Source organism: Mustela nigripes, chromosome 8, assembly GCF_022355385.1.
Source record: "Mustela nigripes isolate SB6536 chromosome 8, MUSNIG.SB6536, whole genome shotgun sequence".
NCBI lineage: Eukaryota > Metazoa > Chordata > Mammalia > Carnivora > Mustelidae > Mustela > Mustela nigripes.
Window position 1 is genome coordinate 75,841,788 of NC_081564.1, and position 19,875 is coordinate 75,861,662.

Here is a 19,875-nt window from a genome sequence, read left to right on the forward strand (position 1 = left end):
GCCATCCGGCTTCTAGCGCCCTCTGCCCGTTTGCAAAACGGACCCCGGGTTAGTGCGCTCCGCCGGTTTGCAAAACGGACCCCGGTTTTTCGGACGGGCTGCCACCCGGCTTCTAGCGCCCTCTGCCCGTTTGCAAAACGGACCCCGGGTTTTCAGAGCTTCACCGTTTACAAAGGACGCCAGAGATCGGAGCTTTGAAAGTAATCTCTCAATTTTTAAATGTTGGTAACCAACTCAAATTTTCCCACACATTTTGCAAATCAGTACCACGAGCCAAACAGAGCACTCCGGGGGAACCACACAGTTCTCAGTAGCCCATTTGCAACCTCTTCGTTGAATAGCGCGTATGATGAACATTCATTTCCCCCCAAAACTGTTATTACTGGGAACGCCAAGATGGGTTAGAGCTCCTGCTCCGCAGGGGGCCTGACTAGGTTCAGATCCTGGCACCGCTCTCTGCCAACAGGTGCTCCAGAATTCCCTTGATGTCAAGAAACAAGTTTTCACCTGTAAACTGGCCTTTCTGAGTAAGAATGGCAGCTTCGCAGCATCGTTCTGAGGACAGAATGCGAAAATACCCGCTCAGACCCTTCTCACTTTGTGGTTCTCAATACCTATAACCTAATCCCAATTACTACTCCTCTTTCTAATAATGGCATTATTCAGGGACCCGCCAAACATCGTGTAGGTAGCCTCATATACCTCATTTCTCCTTCCACGAAAGCATCTGAAAGTGTCCCATATAATGCCTTACTCTTTTCACGTTACTAAGCAGCAACCCAATGAGTTAATGTCGATCTCTCCAGAGGGAATACGCTCCACCAGCCCAAGCTGGGGCGGGGGACTAAGCCCTCTGCCCACCGTTCCCAACCCCCTTCCAGATCAAACTCGTGTGTACTTGCTCTCCCCAGGGTTTCAGTCTGGTACGTGAGTCCCTTTGCCTCTGGCACCCTCTCTACTGCTGGGAACGTTTTCTTCATCTCATTTCCCCGCAACCACCCGTGCCCTCCGAGCTCGAGCTCCCCCTTTCGGATCTGGTTCCGGGGTCGGCTTCGTTAGAGTCTCTAATTGCCGGTTTACGATAAGGACCCGGCGCCCGGCCTCCCCAAGAAGGCCGCCGCTTTCTCGCTAGAACTTTCCCCTCCCGCGACTTCCCGGCTCCGCCACAGCTGCGACCGAGGCCACGTGGGGCGGGGGCGCGCTCTCGGCCCGGACCCCCTCCGCGCGGGCCCCGCTAGCGAAGGGAGTCACGGCGAGGCGAGACGGGGTGTAGACGCGGATCGCCGCCACCGCCGCGGAGCGCTAACGAGTCCGGGCATATCCCCCAGTGCGGCGGCCCTCGGGGGCGGGGACAGGGGCGGGCGCACAGTCAAGTTTCGCTACGTCACGGTTCCCGGGACAGTCCCTTTATAAGGAGCGAGCGGGGCGCGAGAATCGTCCGGAGAGGGCAGTCTTCGGTCCGCTCCGGTCTTGCGCGCTGCTCCTGCCCGTCCGCGACCCGCGTGCTGCTCGCCTCCTGCTGCCCTAAGGGGGCTCGGGTTGGACTGAGGTCCCCGGGGTTTTACCGCACAGCTCCGGTGGCTGCCTGTGGAGATGCCTGGGAAGAAGGCGCGTAAGAGCGCGCAGCCGAGCCCAGCGCGGGCCCCGGCAGGTAGGGAGCAGCTGGGGTCCGCCGAGATCCTGACCCGGGCCGGGGCCGGGGCCGGGGCCGGGGCGAGGTTCAGGGTCGAGGTCTCGGTCCCGGTCCCGGCGGGGTCTTCCCAGTAGCTCGCGGCCTCCGGGCCCGGCAGGTCTGCGCCCTTGGACATGCTTTGGGGGCGCCTCCGGGAAGTTTTTCAGGGTTTTTACCGCGGATGGTGGAGATGGTGAGGGAGGAAACGCGATATGGGATGCACATTGGGATCTTAGCGGAGGCACGAAGCCTTGTTTTCGCCTTGCTTGCCTTCCAGCCCCACTTTCTCTGCCCCGGGGCCACGGGGAGAAAAAGTGCAAGTGCAGTCGCGAGGAGAAAGTCCTGATCGCGGCAGGTGGGGACGGGAGAGGCTCCTCTGGGAGCGGCCTGGCGACCGGCCCTCTTTCTCCGGAGTCGGGGACCATGGAGGGCCCCCGCTCTGAGTGTAGCCACTCTCGGGCCCCCAACACAAAACGGTCCGTTACGCCTCGGTCTATGGGGGCTCTGCCACCGAGGGCCGATTAGCGTTACGGAGGTCCCGCGAGGACCACTGGAGCCGGGAAAGTTGTGCTGTCTTGAGTGGTAACATTTTAGCAGTCGTTATTGGTTGTGGAGATGGATAGGAGAACAGCAGATGGTCACTGTAGTGGTTTTTCATCCATCCATTCTTTCTTCCTCCCTCCATAAAGCCTCATCGAGTAAGTTTTTAGACCCGCCCTCTCCCTTATAAATCTTAACACACAGGGCAGCCATCCGCTAAGGGGGTGTAGCGAAGGCGGCTGCAGGCTCGGAGCTCAAAATTCGTCATACTGCTATTGCATCAGACGCTGATGGCCCCCTTTTAACTTTCGATTTATAGAGCCTGTGAGGCTTGCAAGGAAGTGGGGTGACCATCCTGCCTAAGTGGGCACCGGGGTGCTCCCTCGGGGTCGCTCTTGGGAGGCCAAAAAGTTTGACCCACCTTTTGTGATGTCCAAGAAATCTCTGGTTTCCAGAAGGCCTGAGCTGAGCATACCTTTCTGCCATTTTCCACTTCATTCCTAATAATACAGGACAGCAGAAAGGGCCCCCTTAAACTCGACTGGACAGTAATACATCTTTTAATTGAGATACAAGTGACCTAGGACATTGTATTAGCCTTGATTGATGTATGTATCAAAGGATGATTCGGTTTACGTATATATTGTGAAATAGCGCTAGTTAACATCCCTCACCACAGGTAGTTTTAATTTTTTTTAAATTACCGCTTTTATAGAAGTGTAACAGAGATGAAGGAAACAACTAGCAGCTAGTTTCTGCCCCCTCTTTTGGGGAAAGAGATCATTTTTTCCCCTTTAAAATCCTTTTGTAATCCTTTTTCTTAAATTAATACTCATTTAATGACAATATATCGCTTCTAAAAAGTAGTAAACTTGTGAATTAAACATTTTTGCTTCACTCATAAAGGCAGTGGAGTTGCACAAATTGGGTTTGTAAGAAGAATTTGGTTTACAGTGTAATGTAAATTTATAAGTTATTTTAGAGAATGTGGTCTTATTTTTGCAAGATTTTATGAGTCTTAGAAGAACATTTCAAAGTTTTTCAGTGAGGTTAAGAATACATTTAGAGGGGCACCTGAGTGGCTCAGTTGGTTAAGCATCTTCCTTCTGCTAAGGTCATGATCCTGGGTTCTGGGCCACATATCAGGCTCCCTGCTTGGCGGGGAGCCTGCTTCTCCCTCTCCCTCCGCTACACCCCCTGCTTGTGCTCTCTGTCAAATAAAATCTTTTAAAAAGGAGGGGAAAATACATTTAGATTTGTCTATTGATGAAGGTCTAATACGAGGTGTGAATTATTGCCATTTAAAAAACATTCTACTTAAAAACAGCATACTCCAGGATTTGACTTCAGTTCCCCCAACCAACCCTCAGTGAGTGAGAAGAGGATGATGTCACCTGAGGCTGGCCAAGGCTCCTTAATCCTTAACTCTGTGGTGTATGATGGAAGTTCCCCTGTTGAAAGGGAGCATTTGCCTCATTTAGTGTGCTTCAACACACACACACACACACACACACACACACACACACACATTTCAGAGTAAACATCTTTATTCTTAACTATTCTATTGATTTATGAGTCACAGTGTGTCTGTATATGGTGTGTTGGGGGGAGGGTATGCATGCTAAGTCACCTTTCTTGCATTGAGAAAATGGGTGTACATAAAGCTAAAGTTAAGGTAAATGTTCACTGAGTAAATACTCAGCTTGTCCCTTGGATGGGCACATTAACTCTTGCTGGTTGCAGTTGGTAATACCAGTGTGATTTTAATGTTTAGCCTTCCTTTTCAGACCCCGAAATGGAGTGTGCCATTCAACTCAGGAAATTTGGAGACAAACTGAATTTCCGGCAGAAACTTCTGAATCTGATATCTAAACTCTTTCGGTCGGGAACCTGACTGCCTCGGAAGCTTGAACAAGGAGATTGCTTTAAATTGGAAGATTCCCCAGTAGGTGCAAATTTAATCTAGAGGAAATGCCTTGTAATGGAGAAGATCTCACTTGCTTTTTGGACGTCCTTGGAAATGAAGATGGGATACAACAAAGACGGATTTTTGTTGATTTTCCAGAAGACATTTGTTTTGGCTCGTGAGGATGTTATAAAACCATTTTGTTTATTTTAAAGCAAGAATGGAGGAGCTTTGAAAAATAAGGACTTAATTACTTAACATTTTGTTTTTAACTTCCGAAATTATTCCGGTAATTTTGCTGAAGGTTGCTGTGCAGCCTACTGTAAGCGGAGTTGGCAGATGAATGGACAGTGGTCAGAGGCAAAGAAACATATGTCTTCAGTGTTGGGTTTTATTTTGGGATGACAACTCCAGAGTGAGGGATAAGACTTGGTTTATATATTATCTTGTTAAAAGTAAACATTTCATTCTCAGAACACTGAATGTTGTAGAGAGTGTGGATTCCACAGGTCACTACAAAATATAAAATGATTTGAAAGCTTTGTTTCTTCTGACTCAAAAATGTATCGCTTCTGTTCAGATGATCCTTGAATTATGTTTCTGTGAATCTTAATGGGAAAGCCTGTACCTTGAAAAAAATGTGATAGAGGTATTAGTTGGCTCCAGTAAGATTCTTGAAGGTAGAATGTTTCAAGATAAAGAGCACAGGGATTTTCTAGAATCAGAAATAATGAGGGAAAAAGGTGATTTAGGCTTTTTTACTGTTGTAATTAATACTTAGTAAAACAAATATACTAAAGTAACTTGATAAGATGAATGTGTTTCTAGAGAAGTTTCTAAAATCTGTAAAAGGCCTTTCTCAAACTGGTCAGGGTATGTCTCATAGGAAGTGATCTTTTAAGAGAAATTAAGTATGTTTTACATAGTTTTTTTTTTTTTTTTTTTTTTTTTTAAGGGGGATTGGATTTGGATTTCTCGCCTGGAATAAAAATGCCATATATGTATAATTTGCTTTAGAATAATATGTAGATTCTGAGAAAAGTTTCATGAATTTCCCTTTTTTTATTGTTAAAAGGCCAGTCTGCATCCCTAGATAGATAAAAAATAATGTCATGATTGAATTTCAACAGGAATAATAATATTTATTTTACCTATTTATGATGAAAATACCATTTTGCTTGAAAATGTCTATTAAAGTCACATTTTTAGGTTATGAGACAAGGCTTTCATAACCACTTGAACTTAACAGTAAGAATGTTTTGCCCTAGGCTGTGGTCACTTTAGATGAAACATTACCTCAGTATCTGTTTTTTCCTCAGTATTATTTAGTTGCAAAAATGCTTTTTGTCTGTCTAGAGGCAGATATTTTGCTGTTAGGATATTTATGGTCTGTAACTGTATTTATACATACAAAATTGGATACTGTAGCTATAAACTACTAGAATCATCACCGTTTCTCTGCGTGTTCCTTTCTGTCATCACATCACCGGCCCAGTATTCATTACGAAACCAAAATGGTTTGACAGGTTTCCATCAGCAGGTCCTTTCTGAGCACCACCTCCTCAGTCACAGTTCTTTTGCCTGGAGTGGAACATACGGGGACATTTAGCATGATTTCTGCTGTCAAAGGACTTGCTGTTTAATGAGGAGAGGAAATAGTGAAAAAGAAGAAATTCATGCCTGGCAGAGATCTTGAATGTCTTAGTTCCTGGAGAGTGATTTATTGAAAGTTGCCTATAGAGATTAGTCAATATCCATGGGGCTACAATGTGTCCCTTCCTTGGCTGCTTGGGGACCTCTGCCAGCTAGAGAAGCTTCTGGGTGGTTTCCTTGACGATGGCCTCACAGTTCTCTCTCATCTGCCCCAACCCTGAGCATCTAGTATTGCTTCATCTGAAGCTAGTCACGTGCAGGAGTGGCTTTCCTGTTAGAGGGTGAGAACTCCTAGTTGGTAGCTCTTTAGGCTGAAACCCCAGAGTGTAAATTACCTTGCTCCGAAGGGGAGGCTAAGAGGAGAGGCTACCGCAGGAAGGTGGCACCCTGGGTAGGGGGAAATGAAGGGCTGCCCCAGGCCATTGGGGGAGGGAGGGTGGGGGAGATTGGCTCCGTAAAGGTGATTTGATTTGAGAGTCTCTGGAAGAGGATTTCCTCTCCCTCTGCCCCTCTGCGTAGCCAGAAGTGCTCTGTTGGTGTTAATGAGTTTTCCTAAGAGTACCCTTGCTGCTTTTTTTTTTTTTTTTTAAATACAAGGAGTAGCATAGGAAAGCTTTGGCACCATGCACAATCTTAAGGTCTGAGGACTATATATTTTCAAAGAATTATTATTATTATTATTATTATTATTATTATTTTAAAGATTTTATTTATGTGACAGACAGAGATCACAAGAAGACAGAGAGGCAGGCAGAGAGAGAGGAGGAAGTAGGCTCCCTGCTGAGCAGAGAGCCCGACGCTGGGCTCCATCCCAGGACCCTGGGATCATGACCTGAGCTGAAGGCAGAGGCTTTAATCCACTGAGCCACCCAGGCGCCCTCAAAGAATTATTTTTTAAAAAAGACTTTATTTATTTGAGAGAGAGAACACCAGCGAGGGGGAGGGGCAGAGACTGAGGGAAAAGAAGCAGGTTCTCTGCTGAGTAGGGAACCTTATGCCGGCTTCCATCCCAGGACCCTGAGATCAGGACCTGAGCCCAATAACCAACTGAGCCGCCCAGGCACCCCAGAAAAACAATGTCAAAAAATTCCCAGGATGTCCACATAATTGTAAATATTGACTAACGAAAAGCTACTGGGAATTAAAAAAATAGTTTGGCTTGCATTTATATGTAAGAGAAAATCTCCATAACCTTTATATTTGAAAAGTCACCTAGAGATGGCAATGTATGCTGTTAGTAAAATGCATACAAAAAGTGTAATTCTTAGACTTAGTTTAAAAATTGAACAAGAAAAAAAATCACTATCTTCTGCACCGGCATGTCTGTAGTCCTTCACATTAAAGTTACCGTCATTCCGTCCACAGCGCGTAGAGGGGAAGGCCTCCTGGGCTTTGTGTCTTGGATTAAAACAATAGTGAATCACTTTAGCAAAGCACAGTCTCTCATATTTGAAACTTTGGCAAAATGATGGGACGTTTAGGAAAAAAATAAAATCAGAAATGCAATAATACCAGAATTAAGGCTATGACTGAAGTAACTGAAGAAGGTCTAAACCCATGGAAGCTTCATTCTGAATCCTAAATATTCCAAACCATTTAAAAAATGGGCCTCAAATTTCAAGAACTATATTTTGTTCACTTGTTTAAAAAGATTTTATTTATTCGGGGCCAGAGCTTGGGGGGAGGGCAGGGGACAAGCAGGCTCTAGGCTATGCCATGCAGAACCCAATAGGGGGCTGGATCCCACGACCTTGAGATCATGACCTGAGCAGAAACCAAGAGTGGGATGCTCAACAGGCTGAGCCACCCAGGCATCCCTATTTTTAATTTTTATAAACTGGACAGAATTTCTTCTGGAGCTGTCTCCTTGTATCATTTGAATGTGTAAAGGAATTAAACTCCCCCAAACAAATATGGTCAGGTAACAAATGGGCTACACGTCAAGGAATAATGTGACATGCTTTAGTAAGCTGTCCTATGCTGGTAGGTTTTTTGGTTTTAAAGTTTATTTATTTTTGTAATCTCGACGCCCAACGTGGGGGTGGAACTCATGACCCAAAGAGCCAGCCTTGTGGGCTCCTCCAACTGAGCCAGCCAAGTGCCCCTCCTGTGTTGATAGTTTTATTTTGACATGTTTTTTATCAGCTCTCCTTCCATTATTAATCAAGAATACATGTATCTAATTGTGTAATTTACATTTACACAATTTAAGAGAAAAACCAGTAACGACTCAAGATTTTGGATACTCAACAGAGTATAGCTTATAGAGCTTTATCAAAGTCTCTGCCAAAGCAAGCTTTTCTTGTTTGGTGAATTTATTTATCTCTGTGTATGTGTCTTTCCTGTCCTTAGGGAAAATGCCTGTATTGTCTCTCTACAGTTATTAAATCTGCCTAAGTTACTGATCATTTCAGGGACTGTGGGGGCTGGGGAAGGATGCAGGTCAGAAATGGGGAGGAGAGAAGAGGGACAGAGATCTCTTTGTGCTGCAATGTGCAATTACTAAAGGATACAGAAATCTAATCAAAAACTTTAGAAATGTTCAAGTGTCACCATCTTGAATTTATACTTACTCCATTATCTCATGTATACAACTGATTCCATACAAATCTGTGGTCATGGTACTCATTAATAAATACTGTAATTTTTAATTTAATTTTTTAAAAAGTAAGCTCTAGGCCCAACTCCTGACCCTGAGATCAAGAGGCACGTGCTCTACCGACTGAGCCAGCCAGGGACCCCTGAATACTGTAATTTTTTTTATGTGTAAATCGAGTAGATGAGAAACAGTTCCAGAGAAACAATGCAGAAGAGGAAGCAAACACTCCAATCACGGCCTTGTCACTTTCCAGCCCTCAGAACTTGGCAGTTCATTAAATTCTAGCCTGTGCTTCCACAGGGAAAACTGGGAGTAATGCTTGGGGCAAGAACGTGAGGACTGATACTACAGCGGGTGGGAAAAAAAAAAGTCACTTATCATCTATCACTGATCTCTTTATCATCTAGCAATGTATCTGTGAACAAGATAAGTTGTTTCCTTTAGTCTGAAGGCTCTGTGTGCTGTGATTTGGGCTTTTTAATCCCTTGCAACAACTCTCCCCCCACAACACACACACACAAAGAGAGAGAGAGAGAGAGAGAGTGTGTGTGAGTGAGCTCCCTGTGGGCCAGAACAGCACAGACTGTGAAAATCTTGCCAAACTGCTTGAACCTTTGTCCGAGGGAATGCTCCTCGGGGAAGACAACTGGAATCTTGATGACAGTCTTACGACTGAGTATGATGGAGAGCGGAGAGCGCCCTGCTTCGGAATCAAAGCCAAGCCTTCTGTGAACTGTGAGACTGAGCAGAACCTGTCCGAACCCGAGTGATTCCTCTGCATCCCCTCTTAGGTCATTTGTGGTTTGAGACAGAGAATGGGAAGATCCCCGACCCACTCCCTGTCCCACCAGCCCCATCCTGCACACAGTGTAAGAGAAAACTGAAGGGTTTGCAAAAAGTAGGAGAGTAGGTTTAAAACTCCCCCTCCAATAATCTGTTTCCCAAATTCTTCTCCCAAACACTGATTCTAAGTTTGGGACGAGGCTGGGCAGAAACATCTTGGACTTCTAAGTATTTTCCTGGACGTGAAAATTCCCCATGGACTCTGGCTTCCCTGATGGTGGTGTCCCTGTTGCAAGGAAGCTTCTTATATGTAGGTGAAAATAGTTGGGGTCACCTGACAGGACACACCCTACCGTCCGAGTCTCTCACGTAATAGGTCATGGTTCAAGAGCAAAACCTTTGTCAATACAATCCAGGCCCTCACTTCAGCTTCTGTTTTAAGGACTTTCAGAAGTCAGTTTAACAAAGTCAGACTGAAACAGTCACACCCACCTACAGTCTTCTTCCAGATCAGTTACTGTAAAAACCAGAAAAATGAGGGAAGTGATGAGTGACAGGTGCGGATTTAGGATTCCTTTCCTTCGTAAGTCTGGGTCCCCGTAGGTGTGCTCTGAACTGTACACTGTCTGTGATTAGAACCCGAAGGGTGCGTGGAACCTGGGTTTGGGTTTGGATTGGAAAAGGAATGTACAAATGGCCCTTTGGTATTTCTCGTGTCTTAGTAAAAGGCTTCTTTTCTTTTCAGCACGTTCTCTCACTAATGACCTCTAATGGAGCTGTGAGATTTGCCCATTTCCAACTGCACGTCTATTTTTAAAACCACAAACTTTCTTTCTCTGCAATTAGCATTGGCTTTGGACTTCGGACTCAGCCACGTTTTGCCACTCCTTCTTTGCGGGGCTCTGGATAAATGGCTCGATCTCGGTTTTCTTATAAAAGGGTGTAAGATACACCGATTTCAAAGCATCTTGAGAATCGAACAAGGAGAGAATGTGCAGGGTGTCCGGCTCACAGTCCTGCTCAGTAAAGGTCAGATAACTTCAAGACAGAGGGTTAGATATTAGCTTCCTTCCAGAGCTATGGGAAGATCTTGCCCAATTAAGATTATTAGACTAAAATGAAAGCTTTTGAGAAAAGGTAGCAGGGCAGTGGTGGGGCTGGAGAGGAAGTGGCAGTTTTTCCCTTGAGGAGCCCATCTGCTTCTAATTTACCTTCTAGTGAAGGCAAAACATTTATTTTCACCCCGTACATAATAGGTTTCATGAATACCATTGAATTGCCCAAAGCCCCCGGCAGGTATTCATGGAAAAATTCAGGTCCTGATTTACAGAATTCTGCCTCAAAAAATAGGTAAGGTCTTGTGTAGTTATGTTGGACTTGGCTGGAGTTGGGTAAGTCTGTTTTAAGCAGGGAATCATAAAGGGCAGCCTCTCCCCTGAGATGAATCTGTGAAAACATGTTCATCTGGAGGACAGAAGTTGTATCCTGGCTGCTTTTGTTTTCGGCGGGAGGAAACCCGAGTTGCATTGACCCCCAAGGTTTCTCCCTAGAGCTTTTCTGACTTTGCATTCAGCCGAACAGTACTTCTACAAGATAAACACTTCTTAGCTATCACTGGCAATGTGCCAAGCACTTTAGAAACAGTTTTATTGTATCATCTTGTGGTCACATATTTGGAAATTATGATTAGCTTTCATATTTCATAGCAGAGGAACGAGCCTCAGACAATCAACAATTTCCCCAAAGTCGATTATCAGACGGGTGGAACGCACATGGGGTTTGAACTTGTGCCTTTCTAACCCCAATGCAGTCTTCCCCTGCCATTGTAATACAGCTGCCTCCCAAGGGGGACAGGGAAGGGCCCCATCCCAAAGCAAAGCTGGTTTGTTTTCCACTCCAGTGCTTCATTAAATACAGCCAAGTTTTATACCCCTGGGTTTTCCGAGGGTGTAAGGTTGATGATTAAACCAGCTGATATGTGAAAGATCCTGATAAGTGCCCGCCAGTTCACACCCCTCTAACACAGCACTGCTGCAGGTTGCTTCTAGGTGATTTCCAACCTCCAGAGATGGAAACGTGACCTCAGAAACGGAGTCACGTTATTCCAAGAAACTGAATGAGAGGGAATCTGGAGGGAAGGTGCTGAGGCATCTCATCTCCCGAAGGGTTTGTAGTGGTTGAACATGGAATTAATTTGAAAGATACGCTCCCTGCTGGCTTGCTTTTTACTGGTCAATGCGGAAACAGCACCTACTGGAGCAGACCCGCAGGAGCTATTTGTAATGGGAAAGAAAAGGATTCAAAGAAGCCAGTCAAAGCAGCAATTTGTGTGTTTTGTCGGCTGCCCCACAGCATCCGCCCTATTTTCAGCAAAGCCAAGCAGCCTTAGGAAGAAGTCGTTGCCACCATTTTTTTTTTTTTTTAACCAAACAATAGAGAACATCTAAATGAACCAGTCTGCCTTCTTGATGATTCATTTGGACAAGTGTTGGAGGAGGGGCCGGGAGCAGTGGGTGACTGTGACGATTATGAAGTCCTTTTGTTTTACGAAGGTTACTTTTTATTAAGCGATTCCCGGATCCTCTGTGTTAAAGAAACATACATGTTTATCAGAAAGCAGAGGGGGAAGCATCTTCCTTTGTCCATCTTATAAAAAAGAAAGAAAGAAAGAAAGAAAAGACACACCACAATACAGCATCTGTAAGTAAAGTGATAAAAATGCTCCTTTCCTCTTCTTGAAACTTGTATTGGTGTTGCATTAGAACAGATTTCTGAGAATTAGCACTAAACTTTTACTTAACTCTCATAATATAGATCTAGAAGAATATAAGGAAGTCAGGCTAACACTTCAGAAAGTACCGGCCAGGATGATAAGTCTCGGCTTTTCTTCTAGACTTGAAATTGACATACAAGTTGGAAGAAGGCTGCTGAGATGCTAGATGTGGCTCACTTGTTAACCACACTTTCAAGATTAAGCTGGGAAATGATAAGTGTATTTCAAACGTTTAGAAATACACTCTGCTGTCATTTTCTTTTAATATATTTTTTAAAGATTTTATTTACTTATTTGACAGAGAGATTGAGATCACAAGTAGGCAGAGAGGCAGGCAGAGGGAGAGAGCCTGAGGAGAGAGCCTGATGTGGGGCTTGATCCCAGGACCCCGAGATCATGACCTGAGCCAAAGGCAGAGGCCCAACCTACTGAGTCAACCAGGCACCCCATCTGCTGTCATTTTCAACCCAAATCATCTTATAGATAAACTGGAATTCTCGTCACTATAAATATTGCTAACCAGGCATAGATATTAGCCCCTTTCTTTTTTACAGCATTTTACTGTTTCATCCCTAAAGTCTATGGAAAGTTTCCTAGCCCTGGTTTGCCTGGTTTTAAAACTGAACGTCTCATGTTCTGGAAATGCCCTCCAGCCTGGGTGATCCGGGAAGGTTCGCTCAGCCCTGTGTGGCTGTAATGTGTTGGCATGTATAACTTTGGCAAATTAATCTCTGAGGATCTTCGTTGAAATAAACCATATCTCACTTTTCTTTTCCACTCTTGGCTCATTTGTGAAAAGCAGATAATCACAACTTCCTAGCCCTGTAGAATCCCAGGGTTCATACATGGATACAAGGCTCCCAGCGCAGAATCTGCCAGTTAGCAAGCTTCCAGTAAACACTGCTGGAAAAGAAATGCTCTGGCTGATTACAAAGAGTTTACGAAAGCCAAAGGTTATCATGGTTTTTATTGGACTTACTCAGTTCATACTGAGTGAAGACATGAAGAAAGTCGTGATTGATTGGCTTTGCAGTTTAGCTGAGGGGACAGATGACGCAGCCAGATGTAACATGTAAATGGTCCAGAATGAACAGTTAAAAAACACGAAGGTGTTTGTTGGAGAAAGGGAAAAAGTCACATGGGGAGGAGGGTCAGGTTTTTCTTTTTTCTTTTTTTTCTAAAGATCTTTTTTTTTTTTTTGTAAAGTAATCTCCACTTCTCAGGTAGGGCTCGAATTCACGACCCTGAGACTGAAAGTTGCGTGGGTGTATTTTATTTCAGAGAAAGATGTTGTTTATAAGATAAATCATTTCACTGTCAGAATGGCCAATGACTCCAAAGTCTTAACAGGCTGGTCTCCAAGTTATGTATCACTCGGATGCTTCTTCAAAGGTTGGTTGACTTCCTCAAACATATCTATTTTTATCATCTTACTTCTGCCTTGCATCTCCTTTTTTTCATTTTCTTAAAGGTTACTCGTTTTCTTAAAAGCTAATAGTGGCCTAATTGCCACATCTCAAGGCCTCTTAAGATTGCATCATACTCGACCCTAGAGCACCGCCTCCTCCTTCAAACTTCTGTGAAGTGATTAGCATACCACATCATGTGCCCGAGTCCCCTTCACTCTTCGTAGCAAGTTCCTCTTTCCTCTTGGTCTTTAAATGTCAGTTTCCCAAGGTTCTGCTTTCACCATGTTCTCTAAGACCAATGACCTCGCTTGCACCCTTTAAGCTATAACTGATCTTCAATCTTCATCTCCATCTGGCTTCTCACCCTGGCACCAGGCGGGACTCTGTCACTCTGTGAGACCTTTTCACTTTCTAGGATTTGTTTATTGTTTTCATTAATTTTGGGTTCCTCTCCTTCCCAATTTTGCTGCTCAAAGTTCTGTTAACCTTCAAGGCCAATGTCAAAAGCCATTTACTCGGGAAATATTTTCAGATTGCCCGGATCAGAAAGGACATTGTATCTTCTATATGTCCATAGCATATTTTTCTTATGACCCAACACTTATTTAATTCATATTTATGTTAATTGACTTTATGTCAGCTCCTCTAACTTGATTAATGCTCCTACAGGTATAACATGATCTTACTTGATTTTTTAATCTCTGTGTATCACTTAGCAAAATGATACACATTCACTCATTTAATCATTCATCCAGAAAGAATTTTTTTTTTTTAAGATTTATTTATTTATTTGACAGAGATCATAAGTAGGCAGAGAGGCAGGCAGAGAGAGAGAGGAAGGGAAGCAGGCTCCCCGCTAAGCAAGGAGCCTGATGTGGGGCTCGATCCCAGGACCCCGAGATCATGACCCGAGCTGAAGGCAGAGGCTTTAACCCACTGAGCCACCCAGGCACCCCCATGAAAGAATTTTTGACCATGTGTTCCAAGAATTACATTTGACACTAGAGATAGAAAGATAAAATAACCAAGAACACATGTCACAGCTGCAAATGTCTCAAGGCATAGTAGAGACACCAAGACAAAAACACATTGTTACAATTAATCTGCTAAATACATTGTTACAATTAATCTGCTAAATACAGTGTTAAGAGGTGAACACAAAATGTTGCTCTGAGGCTCACAAAGTGTGTGTCTGTGTGTGTGTGTGTGCATGTGTGTGTGAGTGTTTGGCAGGAGGTATTGAAGTCTTCATGGAATATATGTTGTACGAAATGAGTGCATCAGTTGTATATTGCCATGTAACGAATTACGCCCAACTTTAACAGGTTAAAACAATGCACATTTATTAGCTCATGGTTTCAGCGTCAAGAATCTAGGCAAGGAATAGAGGATGTTCTGCTTCAGGGTTTCTCATGCCAATCACTAGGTTGCAATGAAGGTGTTAAATAAGGTTGACTCAGATGGGCATGGATCTACTTTTAAGCTCTCTAAGAGGACTTAGTTCTTTAATGCTTGTTGGACTGAGGTCTTCAGTTCTTAACTGGTCATCAGCTAGAAGCCACCCCCAATTTCTTGCCACATGGACTTCCCCATCTTGTTTCATCAGAGAAGCATTCGAGAAGAATATGTGAGAGAGAAAGAGAAAGCAAACAAGACAGAATCATAATCTTTTATGACCTAATCATGGAAGCAACATCCCATCACTTTTGCTCTATTATTTTTGTTAGAAGCAAGTTGCTAGGTTCAACCTACACTCCAAGGGAGGGGATTACATAGGACACACATACTAGGAATTAGGGATTATTGATACCTATTTCTAAAGACTGTCCCCTGGCACATTGAGTGAGAAGGAGAAGCTAACTAGTTCATTTCTTTCAGAGGAACCAACAAGAGCAAACATAGTATAAGGAGAACAACACGGCTTGTAAAAACACTTTGGGGCTGCGGGGTCTTAAAGTTGAAGGTAGGAGAGATAACTAGGGTCTGGTTTGTCATATGAAGGGGCTTGGACTCTATCTTGTAGAATGAATGTGCTACTTTAAGTAGGGAGTGATTGGAAAGTTGATTTTTAAATATCTCAGCCTGTGCCTATACAAAGGATGGTCATGAGGGATGTTAAGTATAAAATCTGGAGCAGTATAGAGGATATTGTTGTAGAAGGATGATGAAGGCCTCAATGCTGGCAGCAGTTTAGGGTAGGAGAATCAGGGACAGATCTCAGATATGAAGAAGAGGGAAAGTGGATTGACTTTTTTTTTTTTTTTTTTTTTTTTGCTGGAGTTGTGGGATGTTTAGGTAGAAGCATGTAGCAGACAGTTTGGATATATAACCCTAAAGCTCAGGGAAGAACTTGGCCTGAAGTTGGGGATTCATATAAATACCAGTGGTAGTTACGACTAAAAAAGTTAGATAGAAAATGAGGTAAAAGATGAACCTGGGGGACGCCTGGCTGGTTCAGTGGGAATAGCATGCAACTCTTGATCTTGGGGTCTTGAGTGCAAACCCTACACTGGGTCTACACCCAGTGGTAGAGATTACTTAAAATAAATAAATACGCTTAAACAAAAAATGAACCTGGGAATAGAAAGTTTAGGAAGGTGCAGAGAAAGAGAGGCCAGTAAAGGAATAATCATCATGGTCGAGAATATTTGGCCTCACTCAGGTGAGGCAGGAAGGGGACAGATGGGGTGAGACTCAGCAGGGAAGTCCAAGACAAAAGTTAAATAGGGGCACCTGGCTGGGTGGGTCAGAAGAGCATGCGACTCTTAATCTGGGGGTTCGAGCCTCACTTTGGGTACAGAGTTCACTTAAAAAATAAAATCTTTTTTTAAAAAAAGATTAAGATTGGATGCCATTTGCACATTCATGCACTCACTTACTCAGAGATGACTTCATGCCAGGCACTGAGATAGGTGTGGGCCGTGGACCAGGCAGACATTATCCCTGCCCCAGGGGAGTCACGAGTCACGATCCAGGTGGGGAGATGGACAGCGGAGACCGGTGGAAGTGCCCAAAGAAAGCAAAGAGGGTGCCATGAGAGAAGCCACAGGGAGCAAAAGAGTGAAGGGGACGCTTCCTAAAAAGCAGAGAGTAGTCTCGGAGCTCCCAGTGGGGCATCTCCTGGCCAAGCCAGTGTGGGAGGCTGGCACGCAGAGCCCCAGCAGCAGTCCTGAGTCACCTTTGCCCTTTATATCCATGGGACAATAGGAGGTGTATCACTTTCCTAGGGCCACCTTACAAAGTACCACAAATTCAGCGGCTGACAACAGCAGAAACTCATTCTCTCACAGTTCTGGAGACCAGAAACCTGAAACCTGTAGGGGAGAATCCTTCCTGGCCTTTTCTCTCTGCTGGCAATCCTTGGCTCTCCTTGATGTCTAGATGCAGGCATCCCTCGGGCTCTGCCTCCATGCTGACACAGCATTCCCCTTGTGTGCTCAGGTCTTCCCATGGCCTCTTCCTCTTCTTAAACGGACACCAGCCATCTTGGACTCAGGCCCGTCCTGGAAAGACCCTATTTCCAATTCAGGTCACATTCGTAAGGACGGGGAGTCAGGACTTCAACATATCTGGGGGACACACTTTAACCCTAGGAAGGGGTATTGAGGATAATTAGTAAACTTCAAGAAGGTGGTGGAAATGGACTTATGGATTGAAGTGTTATGGCGTGACTTACCTGAGATTAGATCCGTCAATGCATGGGTTAAGATAAACAGCAACCATTGCCTTTCTCATTATTTGTGATGCCTTGGTAGGTTCGGTCAGAGAGAATTATTTCTGACGAGTACTCACCACTAGGACAGAAAGAAGGGTATCAAACGTGCTTCTTGTAACTCAGGGTCTTACCGCTGGGTCGGGGGGGACGAGAGGGGGGCTGCTTTACATTGCCTGACCTTACTCACCGTTTGCCTAAAGAGGAGTCTGACCTGACAGGGAACTCTCAGGGGGTCAGGATCTCCCCTGAAATGGTGTTCAAGGAGGTTGTCTATTTCCGCAGTGGGGGAGTCTGTGACTCGGTAGTATTTGCAAGCCATTTCGTCCCCGGGGGACTCCCTGTGGAGGTTTAAATGCCTTGTCCCAACCCTGAGGACAGAGATTCTCATTCCATTGGCCCGAGGTGGGCTGTGTGTTCCAAGCTCCCCAGTCGACCACAGTGTGCCGTTGGACTGGGTACCACCAGACCAGATGGCTCCCACTCCTCCAACCTCCTTCTGTGCTCCTACTGGGATTCTGACCCCTCTGCTCTTTACCTAAGCCATAGGGCCTATCTGTCAAAACCATCAGTGCTATGGGGGAGGGCTTGCTAAGGCCCATGTGTATCATGATTTAGGGTAACCTCTGGTGTACGTTTAAAGAACTTCCTTTAAGCTCCTGGTGGATTCTACAGCTGCAAGGAGTGGGCGCAGGCAGCCAGCCTCTGAGGCCTCTGCCCCACCTCCCATACATTCATGCTTCCAGAAGAATCAGAGCCACAGACAGGGACACTGCATAGCTTCCAAGGGGGTGCGGTGAGAGGGGGCGGCCATGGAAACCCCCCCGGGCTAGGCGGGGGTGGGGGGGATATCTGCAGGAAGGAAGGGGGGAGGGGAGTGGTGGCAAGAACAGGCCTCTAATGAAAGCCTGAAAAAGTGAGTCAGCTCACCGGCCAGTGGATGCTGACAAGGGCCACAGTCACCTTTGTCGGGTGACTCAGCAGCTAATTTTCAGGAAGTGTTTTTTTCTTTCTGCCAGTCTTTTTTAAAAGCTGCCGAAGGCAAACCGGTGAACAGTTAAGTTCACAGGACAGTCTTTTTTTAAAACGAGCTACTGAAGGCAAACCGGAGAACAGTTAAGTTCAGACGACTGAAAAAGACATCAGCCTCTTCTGTCAGATATGGAAGGAACTTCTTTTTTGGGGGAGGGTGCAAAATGGTGGTTTTCTTAAAGCAGGGGGACAGAAACTGCTACTCCCAGAAAGAATGCAATGACCCACGCTTCTCTACGTTTCCACGCCAGCTGTGATGGTGGGAGCCCAGGGTCTGTGCCATCCACACACAAATCAAGGTTGGACGCTCAGAGAAGACGTTGGTCCACAGTTGACTGCCCAGACATGCAGAAACACACATGGCCTCCGCCTTGTCATTTATCTCTCCAAAGACAGGAGAGCGGGGTGTGGGGTGTGGTGAATCTGATCAGGGACACGGCCCCATGGGACTTTAAAATTGCCCCTGCCAGCTGCTGGGATGACTCAGACCACGTTCTTCAGCCAACACAGTGGGGCCTGGCAGGGTGGGGCCCAGCGCAGTTGGACACAAGAGACCTTCCCAGTTGCTTTCTTTTAAGCCGCAGGGTGTTGTAACAGGTTTGGTAGGACTGCAGTGTTGGCTGGAGAATGAGGAGGGATAAACCACTCTCTCAAGGCCCCTGTTACAATACTAGTTTACTCTTCTGAGCGTGCAACGCTGGCCGGCTACTGTTTTAGGTGCTTTGTAAGTCGGATGCCATTTAATCCTGACGGCATCGCTCAGGTCTAAGTGTGATTATCCCCACTTTTTTTTTTTAAACAAGGGGAACATTGAAGCTTAGAAGTTTTGGAAGCTTGCTCTAAGTCAGAAGACTCAGCGGAGGTAGAGACTTGCCTTAGATCTGCCTTAGACCTGCCTTAGACCTGAGTCCTCAGTCTTCGTGGCGGAGCTGTCTCTGGCCTCTGCCTGTGGGGTGTTAATTTCAGGAGTATTCCTGAGAGCCTACGATGTGTGAGGCGCTTTGGAGAACGCCAGTGTTGAAACGCCTGGCTCTGGCTAGCTAGGCATCGCGAGCTCCTACATATGGTGGGAAATGTCCATTTTAATCTTGGTTCTTTGCCTCACCGGTGGTGTGACCTTGGTTCATTTTCTTAGTCCACAATTCCTTTTGGTTCAGCTGTGAAATGGAGATAGCAAGACTATTGACTTGCTTGCTAGACCAGAGAAGGGACTGGGACAGCGTATTGAAAAGTAAAGTGCTTGGAAAAGTGAAGCTTCACTTACGTCTCACAAGCTACCCCGGCTTCCAGCTGGGCTCGTTCTGAACTGTTTTTTTGTTTTTTTTTTTTAAAGATTTTATTTATTTATTTGACAGAGAGAGATCATAAGTAGGCAGGGAGGCAGGCAGAGAGAGAGAAGGAAGCAGGATCCCTGCTGAGCAGAGAGCCCGATGTGGGGCTTGATCCCAGGACCCTGAGATCATGACCTGAGCTGAAGGCAGCGGCTTAACCCACTGAGCCACCCAGGCACCCCTCGTTCTGAACTGTTTTAATAGAATCTTTTTTTAAAAAAGATTTTTATTCACTTATGGTTTGTCTCCCTCCCAATCCCTATGTGATTTGGTGAGTGCTGTGAAGTGTGTAAACCTGGTGATTCACAGACCTGTACCCCTGGGGATAAAAATATATGTTTATAAAAAATACAAAATTAAATAAATAAATAAATAAATAAAAATAAAAGAATAAAAAAAAAAAAAAGATTTTTATTCATTGGGGTACCTGGGTGGCTCCGTTGTTAAGCGTTTGCCTTCGGCTCA

The 19,875-nt window shown here is 45.1% G+C and overlaps 1 protein-coding gene and 1 long non-coding RNA gene across 2 annotated transcripts in view; both read left to right on the forward strand.

The window, feature by feature from the left end:
- The first annotated feature begins 1,427 nt into the window (after positions 1-1,427).
- On the forward strand, positions 1,428-5,568 carry PMAIP1 (phorbol-12-myristate-13-acetate-induced protein 1). Its single transcript, XM_059410070.1, has 2 exons — positions 1,428-1,651; positions 4,000-5,568. Exons 1-2 carry the CDS (start codon positions 1,594-1,596, stop codon positions 4,104-4,106), a joined length of 165 nt encoding a protein of 54 aa, XP_059266053.1. The 5' UTR covers positions 1,428-1,593; the 3' UTR covers positions 4,107-5,568.
- Positions 5,569-11,230: 5,662 nt separating this feature from the next.
- Positions 11,231-19,875, forward strand: part of LOC132023966 (uncharacterized) — a 34,868-nt gene continuing 26,223 nt past the window's right edge. Inside the window, exon 1 of the long non-coding RNA XR_009406111.1 lies at positions 11,231-11,853. This is a non-coding gene — a long non-coding RNA (uncharacterized LOC132023966). The remainder of the gene's footprint in view (positions 11,854-19,875) is intronic.

Bases quoted from the DNA above. Each gene is read 5' to 3' on its own strand.
- PMAIP1 (XM_059410070.1), top strand. From the start codon at position 1,594: ATGCCTGGGAAGAAGGCGCGTAAGAGCGCGCAGCCGAGCCCAGCGCGG. The intron at 1,652-3,999 runs GTAGGGAGCAGC...CTTCCTTTTCAG, and splicing joins CCCAGCGCGGGCCCCGGCAG to ACCCCGAAATGGAGTGTGCC.